The following is a 13,192-nucleotide window of genomic DNA, read 5'->3' as shown; positions in this document are numbered from 1 at the left end:
ACTCAACGTGAAAGCAAACATGTAGGGATGCGCTCAGCATGGCCGCCCAGTAGTCTTACATTAAAATTCAAACATACGTAGAAGAGAACATGCATTAAATACGAGACGCCATGCAACATGAAGAGAAAGCCAACGTTGAACCGAGCGAAGCAAGATCCCCACCACCCCTTCTCCTCCAGCTCTGAGATGTGTCCATTAAGCCTCTTAACCAAACGCAATGATGCAGTGGTTAAACATTTCTTCAAGTCAAGTTTAGTCCTCGTCAAAGATCTGCAGCGTGTTTTGCAGGATCGTGTCGATCGCCTTGATCTGCCAGCCTGCATCGGCGATGGCGGTGCTTGGGTCAGTTCCCATGAGTGTGGGGCCGAAGATGACGGCCAGGTTGTGAGAGTTCATGCGGTTGTTGTGGCAGTTGTCCATGACACGCCAGAGGTGAAGGGTGAGGGCGCGGAGGGTGGCGTAGTTGGGGTCAGGTAGGCTGTTGATGATGGCGTGGAGGGAGTCACGTCGAACAGTATCATCGTCATGTTCTAGGAACAGTGTTAGTATGCTTCTTTCAGTGATAGAGTACAGGTATACTCACTGGCTGCTGCGATGAAGCTGTCGTGGTGCTCGAGTGTCAGGAGGGGATCAGGAAGGTCACGGAAGAACTGCTTCAACAGGCCGGTGACGCTGTTGACATCGTGATAAAAGTTCTCGGGGTTCCTAAAGTCGAGAGCCGGGCTAGAGGACTCTGCTTCATAGTCAGCCCTGTTCTCACCTCTCAGTCTACTAGACATACCTGTGTCAAACATGTTCTTGAGCTTTTGGATGTGAGCCATGGAGCCCGACTGTCGGTAGATGCCTTCCACGTTGAGGCCGTACAGATCAACTGCTTGAATGCACTGGTAAACCACCATCGGAACCGCTAGGCCATCACGTTCATATAGACGGCTCAAGGGGAGTCCAAACATGGGCTTTGATGGTGCTGAGGCCCCACCGGGTGGAGGGTGGCCAGGGACTCCGTAAGGCGGCGGCGAGCGTCCGGCAGGAGTTCCTTGACCTTGACCTAGGCCGACGCCGCTGCCCTTGCGATCATGGGGAGCCTGGTATGGACCGGATTGTTGAGGGGGAGATGCGTTGGGCTGGAAAGGAAGAGCACCCAGTTGAGGAGGGCCAGCTGAGCTGATAGAACCTCCATTTCCGTACCGTTGTCCAGGTGCCGGCTGACTAGGTCCTCGGCCAGTAAACTGCGGTCCTGGTCCTCCCTGCGCTGTCGGCACGTTTCCTTGGCTGAAGCTCCTGTTGTGAGGCTGGGAGAAGGGACGAGGATCGTCGGTTGGTGAGAAGGGACCATCGCCACCCGTCACACCAGTAATAGGGCCGAGGCCAAGGGTACTAGTCCTGGAGCCAGGCCCCAGAGGCTGAGGACCAGAGAAGCTTCCCTGGGATGGGGGCTGTGTCACAGCTGGTTGTTGGACTGGACCGCCTGGCAGATGATTGGAGCCCGGAGGGTTAAGCACCTACGAAACCGTTAAACAGGAGCTCTATTGACGGGCGCCGGTGACACTAACTGGGTTGCGCTCATATTTGATCTCGCCCGTATTGGCAGGCATGCTCCTGACCTGCGCAACGACATAGTCATTCAAGTCCTTCTCGTTGTCAATTGACGAAGCAGCCTGCCGCAAGCTACGCTGTGAAGTGCTGCTCTGGCCCGGACCTTGAATAGGGCTGACACTGAGGCCGTTGCTCAGCAGGAGCTTCTCGTTAAAGGAAGCTCGAGGAAGGTTAGTAACGTGAAGGGTGCGATTGGGTTGGGCCGACATACCAAACTTCTGCATCTGCATCGCCACGCCCGCATCAATCTCTCTGATGGACTCCTGTAGATTCTTGACAGCCTCTGGTCGTGTCGACGACACAAGCTGAGCCTTCTCGGTCTGCAGCGCCTGAACATGCCCCTTGTAGGTCTGGTCGGCCGCCTGAACCTTCTTTAACAGATCCTCCTCGTGCTGGGCAGCTGACTTGTGACCCTTGAGGGCGCCAAACATCTTGCCGCTCTGGCGCGCCTCTCCCATCTTTGCCTTCTCGTAGTCCTCGGCGAGCGAGTCGTACTTGGCCTTGCTCTTGCGCATGGTCTGCTCCATCTCCGAGACCTTGTTCTCGGCTGATAGGCCATTGGCCTTCCATTGCTTTCGGCTTCGCTCGGCGACGTTGGCGAGCTCAATCAGCTCATCGTGCATTCGGTGCAGCTCGTTGGCAAACTCGATGCCGTTCTCGGCCATGCGGTCGTGGGTGCTGGCCATGGCGTCGTAAGCGCCAGCAAAGGTGCCTTGGCGGTGGTCGGGCCGTCGCATCACCTCTTGGGTGGTGCGAGTGAGCTTCTTGAGACTGTTGGCATGATCTTCTTCGAGGCTAGATCGTTTCTTAAGGAACAGGGCGAATTCCTACGAGATAGAAGTCAGCGGGATGAATTGCGGCGGCATCGGAGGGGAGCTGGTGAGGGCGCATACCTTTGCTGAAGCTATGCTCTGCTTGAGCCGGTTCAGGAGGGTAACAACGCCAATCTATCAATGCCATCAGCATGTCATCCACAGGTCCATCGGGCCATCTTGTCCAAGCAGGTAAGGCGTACGTCGGAAGATAGAACCTCAGATACTTGCTTGAGGACCTCAGGGCTAGCTCCGGATGGGCCCGGCGCAGCGTCGCCATCAGGGCTCTGAGAAGCATCGTCAACAGCAGCACCGCCATGGTCGGACGGCGGGCCCGGAGGGCTCACGGGAGCGTTGCCCACGGACATGCTGCCAGTTCGGTCGCGCGGGATCTGGGGAGAGAAGGCGTCGGCGCCGGTCGAGTGGAATTCGTTCATGGCGACGACGACCAAGGGAGCGAGCGAGCACGGCGCAGGTGTCTCGTCTCGCGGGGCTGTATGCAGCGAGGGTCGTCTCTGGGGTGGATTTGTGTGTGTCGGGGTCGTCGAGGTGGTCCGCTCACATTCCCCAAGCTAGACTAAAGTTGAGGACGAGGTCGTGGAGCAAACGATTGGGCAGGACGTGGCTCGTCGCCGCAAGACAAGAGGGAGAGACAGGTCTCGGTGGATAAACGGCGTCGACGACGACGGGCCGGTAACAACGGCGACGGAAGGATAGCGAACGAAAAGGTAGGTTCGGCACTTGGGCAAAATCGAACTTAATTTTTTTTTTCTCGAATCGGCGATGATGATGGCGACGATGATGGATTGACGATGGTGGTTGTAGGTGCCAAGAAAAGCTGTTGGAGGGAGGTGGTGGTGATCTGATGGGGGCACCTCAGAGCTTCGCAATCTGCAGCTGGAGCGCACCTAGCGGCGGGGTGCTGCTAGCAACTGGGCCGATGCGTCGGAAGAAGCGGTAGACGGAGACGGAGATTCAAGAGAAGACGAGAGCAGCGAAACACTTTCTATTAAGGGAAGACGAGCGAGACAGGGGAGAGGGATGAAGAGAAGATACGATGCCCAAGTAACACGCGCGCCCGCAATACACGCACGCAAACGCAGGAAAATGGCAAGGCAAACTCCCAGGGCAGTCAGTAGAAGAGAAACGAAGTAATTCTCGAACAGACAGAGATGGATTGGATGATGGGGAATATGGAGATCGGTAGGTGGAGTGAGGATGGGATGGGGGCCTTGCCTTGGCCTTGGCCTTGGCCCTGGTGAAATTGGGCTGACTTGTTTTGTGTGGCTGAGAATGGGATGCGTGACGCGGTAACTTTCAAGTCTCTTTAGCGGGCTAGGGGTCCCCATCCGGGCGCCATCTGCGGGCGGCCATGGGCGTTTTGGATAAGAAGGGTCCCCTGGGGGGGGGCTTGGGCTTGGGCTTCAGGGGCATTCGTCTTTCTCGCAGCAGCCTTTTTCGACATGTCCAATGGATTCAAAGGGTGGCTGACGGGGTTCGACCAGTTAAGCTTCACTTGATGGTGTAAATGCCATGAATGTCAGCAACGACTCCAACAACTCATAGGCCAGGATTGTATCTCAGTGTCTTCTCGACACCCATTGTTACCCATCCTCCTTGGAACCTAGACAGGGAAGCGTTGGCCATGGGCCCTTCCCCCTCTGGATTACGTACTGCGCACCTCTCCACTCTTTGGCAACGTGTTTAGCAGCCAGTTGGACAGCATCAAAAGCCACCACGGCTGCCCGCAGTAATCCAAAACGTGAAGCCATCCATATATCATGCTTTGCCGCCCCGTCTGAGTCACGGACACGGACAGGCACAGAACACTGTGCCCGATTCACCGAGGCCTCATTCCTCCTCACGACAACCAACATGAGCAGAGTCCCGTCTACACTGTAGAAGATGGATGGATCTCGGGTCCCAGTCTCTGGCGCAAGAAGCAGCCCTGCACGTCTGCGTCTGCGGGCATCTGCAGCCATGCTATGCTATATCGAGAGACCTGCTGCTTGCTTACACCCACAGACAAGCAAGCAAGCCACCACTTCTGAGACTCGGGCGCCTTGAATTCCTCCAAGCATCCTCCCGTCATCACATCAACTATCGTTGTCGTTGGATGGTTCTCCCTCCTATTTTTAGCCAGCAGCAGCAACAAACCAACACGGCCCGAGTCGCCGGCAAAAGACAAGACTCGAAAGTCCTCGTGTTTCATATCCCGGCCACGTTTCGTGTTCTAGAACAAGAGCACGTAACGGGGAAATAAGCCTCTTCGTTTTCTCACTCTCAAACGAGAAAGCATCGACGAGTAAAAAGGTGCCGAGGTATCCCTGGGACATTTGCAGCCACACCTGTAGACAATTGGCCTCTGCGTCCCTGTCGATCCGCCAAACGGGCAGAGACAAGAAAAAAAAAACACCGTTCTTGATGCCTGAAGGCGCGGCGCTGGTTTCTCCTTTTGACAGGTTCTGCGTTCTAAAGGGGGGGCAAACATGATGCCACATTCAACACGAGTAACAATTACACGGGTTACTGCAGACTAGCACTACCTCACCTGCCTGACACAGAAAAGTTCGATTCCGTACAGTATCAACATCTCCATCTGTATTCTCCGAGACACGCGCCCTATTCCCATGTTTGCTCATCAACTCCGTCCCCCCCAAAACAAACGGAGCGAACTCCCCCAGACCTTGTACGCAAGGATCGTGTGTATGTGCGCGCGTATGTATGTGTGTCTCGTCGGCCATTGCAACTTTATTCCACGTAGCACTGCAACACCATTCGCTTGATGCGGTTGCCTTTTTTCTTCCTTTTCGGAGATTCGACATTTACCAGCATGATTGTGAGTAGGAAGCCGTGCTTCTAATGTAGGATGCCGAGGAGAGACGAGGTTGAATAGAGTTTTGGTCAACAACCTCGGAGGCAAACAAATTGCGATGGGCACGGTGAGCCTGAGCTAGATCCAAGGAACCCCAGCCTTCAAGTTCATCATCAAGGATCATGCCCTCACTCAACAAGTGTCTCACTCGGGAACCATAATTTCGGAGACATGCATACAGATTAGACGCTTTGGTCATCTGGTTCGTCAATTCAATTCACTTCCCTTCCCTTCTATCAATCCCAGGGCATCATCATGCTCAGCCATGCCATGCACTCTTCCATCCATCATCTATCCATACAAGTCTCACAACATCCAGATCATTACACACCAAGCCGGTGTCGAGCACAAACTCGCAAATGTTAATAACCCTCTCATCTTTCTATGATCTGGAGATCTCCAATCTATCATGACGCAGCACGACCAACGTCTGGGGGTATGAACAAGGTAAATCACAAAATAGAGAAGAAAAAATGGACACGCTCCCTCTCCAACGTTGATTAACATGTCAGTGTGAGGTCGTGATAGCATCTCACCCGACTGTCTGTCGCTCTTTTCGTGGCCTGGAAACAGGTCCGCAGTGTATAGGAAAAAGGAAATAGACGACAATGCTATGCTGATGCTTGAAAATGCGTTCAACTCCAAATAAACCGGCGGAACATGCTCGAGAGCTGCCCGCTTCCCATGGCTGGTTGGCCTGGTATCATGCCGTACAAAGTAAAAATTCGTATAAACAAGAAAAAGGTCGAAAAAGAAAAGAAATCGGGGTGGTCGTAAATATCCCAAGGGAAAGTAGATAGTATAAGGTAGTAGAAAATCCAGGTGCTCGTCAAGGCCGTTGCTGAAATGCGTTGTCCGCTCGTGCTTTTCATTGCACAGTATTACTCATTGATAATACCCAAAGCAAAGACATGCTTACTCTGTCGAAGGGGGCTCTGCCGTCTTCTCCTCGGGCCATGTCGGTGTGGGAATTGGGGCATACTTGACGCCATCGTGGGCCTCGAGTTCCTTACGAAGAATCTCAATGGCGAGCTCCCACCGACGAACCAACTTGGCCTTTCTAGCGGCAAACGTGCCAGCAAATGTCTCTTCGTCGTGGGCAGCTTGGACAGCGAGGGCCTCAAGCTCGTCGCGGCATCGGTCAAGAAACTTTTCATGCTCGGTCTCCTGGCGGTCGATGAGCTCCTCCATGCGTTTGGCCTGTCGGTCCCGCATGACATTAATCTTGGCCTGGTGCGACCTCTCCATGCCGTCCCGGATGTTGTACTGCTGGCCCAGTTCACGGAGGTCCCGCTCCGTCACCACGCGATGGGGGAGGGAAGTCGAGCTTGAGCTTGGGTCACTACCACGACCGAGACCATCGCAGTAAGCCTCCATGTGCTTGAGTCGGATCTTGACACTTCGCTCACTCGCCTCCAGAGTAGATCGGAGGTCCATCTCGGCAGCCACTTGTCGATCCTCGAGGTGGCTGACAGTCCTGGCGTGCTTCTCCTTCATCTTTTCTTCCTGATCGGTATGTCGTTCCACCATGGCCTGTTTCTGCTCCGCATATCGGGCCCTCATGTGTTCCCTGCCTTGTTCGGCAAACTCGAGGAACCGCTCCATTTCGTGCTGCTGCATTTCGGCCAGGTTGGAAAAGTCGTCCTTGTTTCGTGTTCGCTCCTCGGCTTCGAGTCGTTCAGCTGACGCCGCGGCGGCTGCGGCTTCTTGCACAAGCTTCTCTGCCTCATACTCGGCGAGCTGGACCTGCTCCTCCCGTCTCCTCCGTTCCATCTCTTCCTCGCCATTGCAGTAGTTGGGGCACCCAATATTGGCGTCCCACACGCCACCACAGATGTAGCAAAACTGGGCCTTGCACCGACAAGTCATGTGGGTGCAACCCTCGACGAGCTCGACCAGATTCCGGCACTTGTAACACCGCCTCCAACCGGCCTTGTCACCCATCTTCAAGACCTGATCCAGCTCCCAATCCTCTGGGCAGTCCTTTCCGGTCGGGTGGGCATTGCGCTTGCACATGAGGCATGCCCGGGTGTTGCACTTGCGGCAGGTGACATTGAAGGGGTATTTCGGGTCTAGCTTGTAGTGCGGCGGGATGAACTCGCCGCATGAGGGATTGGGGCAGAATATCCTCGCCTGCCAGGGGGTGCTGTACTGGATAATGGACTTGAGGAACTCCTGCTGGGCGTCCCGACTCAGAAGGTCCTTGATAACGGAGCCCGGCAGCGGCTGAGCACAGCACCGTGGAGGCATGCTGGACTCGTCAGCCATGGCGGCGTGAATAAGCGATCTAAGGCAGTCGGCGCAGTATGTGTGGCCGCAGGTGATGCTGTGTAATGAGCTTGAGCTCTTGAAGTCGGCATGGCAGCACACACAGGTCCTATAAGAAGCCGGTCAGCACACTATGGTTTTCTTGTGAGACGATCCAGGTCGGGATCCGGGGAGGTACACACATGAGGACCTCGAGAGGCTGCGGAGTCTTTTTCCTCCATCGCAGCTTGAATCCCGATTTGACGCTGAAAAGGCTTCGCTTGTTGGTCTTGCCACTAAAGATGCTCTGGGTAGTCGGATCCGGAGGTGGCGACTCCTTGAGAAACTTGGGATGGTTGTGGTGAGGATCGATAATAGACAAGTACCGGTCGTACTGAGCAAAGCTCAAGTCCTTGGACTGTCTGGCGCTGGAGAGGTCCGGTGTAGGCGGGCCAAAGAGGGAGGAATGCGTAGTAAGAGCTGTGCTCGTAGATCCACCAGATAGCATGGAAAACGTGCGGGCGTTGTAGACGGTAGAGGCTGACTCGACGCTCGAGGTGATGCGCTTATCGGTGACGGCAGCAGTCGAGATACCCAGAGCGCTGGCCTTGGAGACGAGGTCGTCCTCTATCTGGCCCTCGGTTCGGCCAGAGGGCAACTGGAGAACGGTAAGGAAGTAGTCGATATCGCTAAGCTCGGGGGGTGTGGCGTCGTGTTCGGGGTCGGAGCCGATTTTGACGCCGGCGCTGACGCTGGTGGTGGTTAGAGGCGTCGTGGTGGTGTTGGTGGTGGTGTTAGAGTTGGCGGGCATGTCGATGGCGATGATAGGGCCCTGGCGAAGCACCGCAGCTGCCATGGCTGGTAAGGGCGACTCTGCCAGGGGAGATTGGGGGAGGAAGAAGGTGCGAGTCGGGTTCAAGAGTCTGTGTTTTCTTGGCCTCCTTCAGTGCATGATTGAGAGGAAAATCAAGAGATTGGTTAAAAGAAAAAAGTGGTGGTGTTGAGGGCGTGCGTGGGGTGATATCCAAGGTAGGTAGGTACGGATGACAGCGGAGGGCGGCTCGGCAGCGCGACTCGATGGACGGACGCGGACGCAGGTTGGGGACAAGGACAAGGTCAAGGGCGGACGGATCTTTTCTTTCTTGGGGCGCCCGTTGGCGAATAGCGCATTTATCTCGGAAGAGCGGGTGGAATTGACAGTGTCTGACACCTCGAGTCTTTTTGAATCAGGTCTCAGCGGGTGGGTGAATGGGGTGTGCAGTTGGAGTCGCAGTTGCAGGGCCCAGAATCAAGTTTGCGTTCGCGATTCGATGCCAGTGGTGAGGAGAATTGGGTCCAGTTTGGAACGTGGCAGATGAGATGCCAACAGTAGATGTATGCGTGTACTGTATGGATGTAAAGGCGGTAATAGAATAGCAGATAATCTGGTAATAAACGAAGAGAGCGGTCGGCGCAAAGGTGAGCCAGATAGTTGTGTATGGAGCCCAACCACTAACAAGACGGACCTCGGAGAGTGAAGAAGGGAGGGATCGAAAACGGAGTCGTCCCGCTGACAGACAAGGCTCAGGGATCCTGCCTTGCTACAAAAAATGCAGGAGGCTTCTTTGACAGGCGAGGTCAGGTTCAAAGAGGGAGGAGAAGGGGAAAAAAGATGCCGGGATGTGTTTCCTTAATAATTATCAGCACCTCCACTTGGCCGTGGTCACGCTGGGATATCTGCTCCGAAAGAGTGGAAGAGCCAGACCAGAAGAGACAGGCGGGCAAGAGTGTTACAAGAGGAACAACAAGGTTATTATTATAAGGCTGGCTGTCTGTCTGTTTCTCTACTGACCCGAGTATCCGTTCGTAATATCTTACCGCCATCCAGGAACGGGCCAACTTACACACAGGCTGGACAGGACAGGGCATCCTCCGCGGTCCGATACCATCTCTTTCTTCCTCCTTCTCGTCATCACTCGAGTATCCGTATATCATCCGGGACGGACTGGATGCTGCGGTGTGGTGTCCACCAACAAACTGACAATCGGCATCACGCAGAAGCTAGCAAAGAAGCAATCATCCACCCCGTCGTTCAATCAGCTCACGATCCCAAGGGCGGGTCCGCAACCGCTTAGCCAGGGTTCTTGGTTTGGTTTGCGTTGCGGCCGGCGTCGTTGACCAGGGTCTGGCTTACAAGGGACCCCCCCTCCCCCCTCCAAGGGCGGCGGCAAAGACATGGGTGGGGGGGGACGAGGATGAGGAGAGGGACCATTTTACCAGAGAGGACAAGGAGGCTTGACAAGGGTCCTGCCTTTTGGCACTCTTGTGTTTTCTTCTTCCTATCAGTCAGTCTCTTGTCGCTGCAAGCTCTTCTCAGACTCTCGCGAAAAAGGCGGTGCCCCAATGGTGGTGGGGAAAAGGGGGTCAGGGAACAGGGCAAGGGATCGTCCATCGTCAAATAGAAGTCGATGGGAGCTTGTCCGATGGATATGTGAGTTCTCGGGGATAGGAGCAAATAAGGCAAGGAGAGGCCATTCACTCTGTCTCCCTTTTCCCAACGTCATCCCTTGTTGCTGTTGCCTCGGGAATCTGCCATTGCAGCCAAGGGGTACACACTCATGATCGGGTATCTCTGTTTGGACATTTGTCTCTTCTTCAGCTCTTTTCGAGTCCATCGCCAACATCGTCCCACGGCATCGGACTCCTCCCTCCTCTTCCTTCATACAAAGCCGTCCCCGGCAGTCAGGCGAGGTCAGGCGGGCCAGGCTTGGACTAGGGGGGAGGGAAGGGTAGTGCCGAATGGACATCCAATGATTGGGGAGACTCTCGGCCGGGTCGTGGACGAGTCCCATTTCCCTATTATTTCCTTTCTTCTGTTGCTTTCCCGTCAGCCTCTCGTTTCTTTTTCCCTTTCCTCGTCTTCGTCGTCGTCGCCCCCCCTCTTGAGGTTTTTGCTTTTTAATACCGGCGCTTTGCGCTGTTAAAACTGGTCCTCAACACACCACCATTGCATTTTGCATCCCATCGTTTGACGGCATGTGTGGGCGCGACTGGGAGAGCCTACTGGTGATGGCTACTCGCTACTCTAGCCCAGAGAGAGGAATGCGTTGGTAGTCTCTTGCACCATGACGTAGCCGAATGGCACACTACAGGTCCGCTCTACTGTCAGAAGACCTGTTGCTAATGACCGACCTGACCTGAGGGATCTGGACCCATCGCCAATGTAATGTCGATCTCTTCATCTCAGATCAAAGACAATCTCATCCTGCGAAAACTGCATTACCCTATCGCATCCGGCCATCAGAGACACCATTGGATTGCCGTGATATCTTGAGGCCCCCGAGGCTTTCTCTACAACTCCACCTGTCCACCCATGGAGCAGAGGCCGAGGCAGTTCGGCTCCAGTGGGTTACAATGAATGTTGGGCTTCCCAAGTTTCGTTTCTTTTTCCACCGTTCAGTTTCTTCTTGTACAAGAGCTAGGAAGACGCCGATTCAATCCATTGAAAACGTACGACATCAGCCATGACCCACATCTACAACTCTTAAACTTGCTGCACCGGAGTCGCATAACCACATAGTATTTGACATATCCGAGGGAATTATTGCCCAACACGATGGGCACTAGACCGAAAAGTCATGATGGGAGTTTGAAAATTGCAAAGGACCCTCGAACGAGTTCCCCCATCTCTCTCACGGCATCCGCCGGGATCCCCCACATATTGTCCGTCTTGCCGATGCAGAAGTCAATGGATCTTGTTTGACAAGTTTTTTTTTCTTCTCCCCTTGGTCATTTGTCCTCTCAAAGAGGAGAAGTCAGTCCCAGTTGCGGAATCGGTGCTGTGCCGGTCATTCGCGAGATGAACATGCGATGATCACTTTCCAAAACTCCACCAACACTACCTACCGTCCCGCGAGTATGTTTTGCTTTTTTTTTGCCCTTGGCCCAGTCCACATTGAATATCTCTTACCGAAGGGACTAGACTCTTAAACTGAAGGATGGCGCGGCAAGGAAAGCCGGGTTTTCTCACCTTCACTCGAGGCGGTAAAACGATCAAGAAAGCGAGAAATGTGAATTGTTTGTGATGCCCGCAGATCTTGATCTGGCAACGACGATGCGTGTCTCGGAGACCAGCCTCGAAGCGTCCAGAGCTGGAACCGCAACTCCACAATCTCTGATCGAGCTGCCATCGGTCAGCGAGAGAGGAGTAAACTGACATCTGATCTGACAGGGCTGTGGAGTTTGCTGTCAGGGACGGAGACGCGCGCGCGCAGTAGCAAGGGAGACGAGACATATTACGGGCATCTGCAGGTTGCATTAGAAATCAGCTGCGTATATCCGTATACAGCTATGTACGGAGTATGCTGATTCAGATGCTCCGATACCCTTGCTGATCTTGTCTTGGAAAGATGGTATTTGTCAACCTCGGCCGAGAGGGCATGCTGCTTGCCGAAGGAGACGCAGGTTATGAACAGTATATACTTCCCTCGGCCAGTACACATACTTCGACTATATCTATACTCTGCATGGGTAACCGACAGAGGTGTATTCATTTCCTAGCGAATGATAATCGCTCCATCTGCAGACCCCCTTCAACACAAATCCCCACCAAAACAACCCATTCATCAGACATGGCGCTGCCCTGGCGCGATCTCGTTGACGCTCCAGAACCCATTGGGCCCTCTCGTGTGGCTGAATCAGAGCTGTCATCTTTCTGTTCATCATGACCGGCGGACGAGGCGCCGCTGAAGAATATGCAAAGCTTGTCAGCTTGTTCAAGCTTCTCTCGACCGGCGACCAAGCGCTTCTCTTTATGGAATACATACGAAAAGACTCCTTGGCGATATCGAGAATTGCTTCTTTTATGCATTATGCATATAATGGTCTTGGCTACTTGTCCGTATCTTACCTAGGTTGGCACAAAGTACGAAGCATCAACACACATTCATGGCTTGCACCTATCAAGCATACCCAAGATTTGGGGAATAGCTACCAGGGACTTTGCTCTACAGGTGGACTCCTTGAACACTTTTTTCCCGTAATTCGACATTGCCATTCTGCAAAGAAAGGAATAGCGTCCCAAATGGCATCGTGATCAAATGGGTAGGCAGCCCAACAACCAAGCTGGTGTGCCCAACCTGTGTCAAACACCCGCTCCCTCGTTTCTTCTTCCTTTCAGCTGTATGCATGAGTGATCGACACCCGGATCGTCGATTCCCGAGACCGAGATGAGCCGTCACCCAACGGCCGCCCTCCCGCCCTTTCCCTTGAGACAGGCGCTTACAGTACGAGGGACGGGCTCGAAGTTGGCATTTCGATCGGCGGGCAAGCGAACCCAAGCTGCCGGTCACCGAGGCTTTAATCGAGATGGCTCGTCGGCAGATGCTGTCACCAACAGTCACACACATCACCTGAACTTTACTTTAGTTATCCCGTAGCTAGTGTGGGGGTGTTGCAGACAGGAACAGGCTTGGCTCGGGGCAACAGCTTGTAAGGCAACCTGTCAATCGTTGCCGATCTTCAAGTTTGCCTTGTAACCAACAGGCTAACATCAGGCACTTACGGGTCGGGCAGAAGGATGATGTGAGCGGTCAAGTTGGTCTTGATGGGTGTAATCACCAACTTGATCACTCTTCACATACCATTCATCATTCAAGGGTATCAATTACATTAGGTTGTTGGT

At 54.0% G+C, this 13,192-nt stretch overlaps 2 protein-coding genes across 2 annotated transcripts; both read right to left on the bottom strand.

Annotated features, from left to right (window-relative positions):
* Positions 1-252: 252 nt before the first annotated feature.
* NCS54_00420400 (Hypothetical protein) lies at positions 253-2,845 on the bottom strand (the record flags this gene model as incomplete). The annotated part of the gene is made up of 7 exons (XM_053149750.1): positions 253-530; positions 584-733; positions 782-1,502; positions 1,554-1,756; positions 1,808-2,423; positions 2,490-2,543; positions 2,612-2,845. 7 exons carry the CDS (start codon positions 2,843-2,845, stop codon positions 253-255), a joined length of 2,256 nt encoding a protein of 751 aa, XP_053005725.1.
* A 3,353-nt stretch (positions 2,846-6,198) lies between these two features.
* On the bottom strand, positions 6,199-8,386 carry NCS54_00420300 (Hypothetical protein; the record flags this gene model as incomplete). The annotated part of the gene is made up of 2 exons (XM_053149749.1): positions 6,199-7,660; positions 7,734-8,386. 2 exons carry the CDS (start codon positions 8,384-8,386, stop codon positions 6,199-6,201), a joined length of 2,115 nt encoding a protein of 704 aa, XP_053005724.1.
* Between the last annotated feature and the right edge of the window lie 4,806 nt (positions 8,387-13,192).

Source organism: Fusarium falciforme, chromosome 3 (genome assembly GCF_026873545.1).
Source record: "Fusarium falciforme chromosome 3, complete sequence".
Lineage (NCBI taxonomy): Eukaryota > Fungi > Ascomycota > Sordariomycetes > Hypocreales > Nectriaceae > Fusarium > Fusarium falciforme.
The sequence above is the reverse complement of the archived record's forward strand: the minus strand, read 5'-3'. Positions and strand labels throughout refer to the sequence as shown.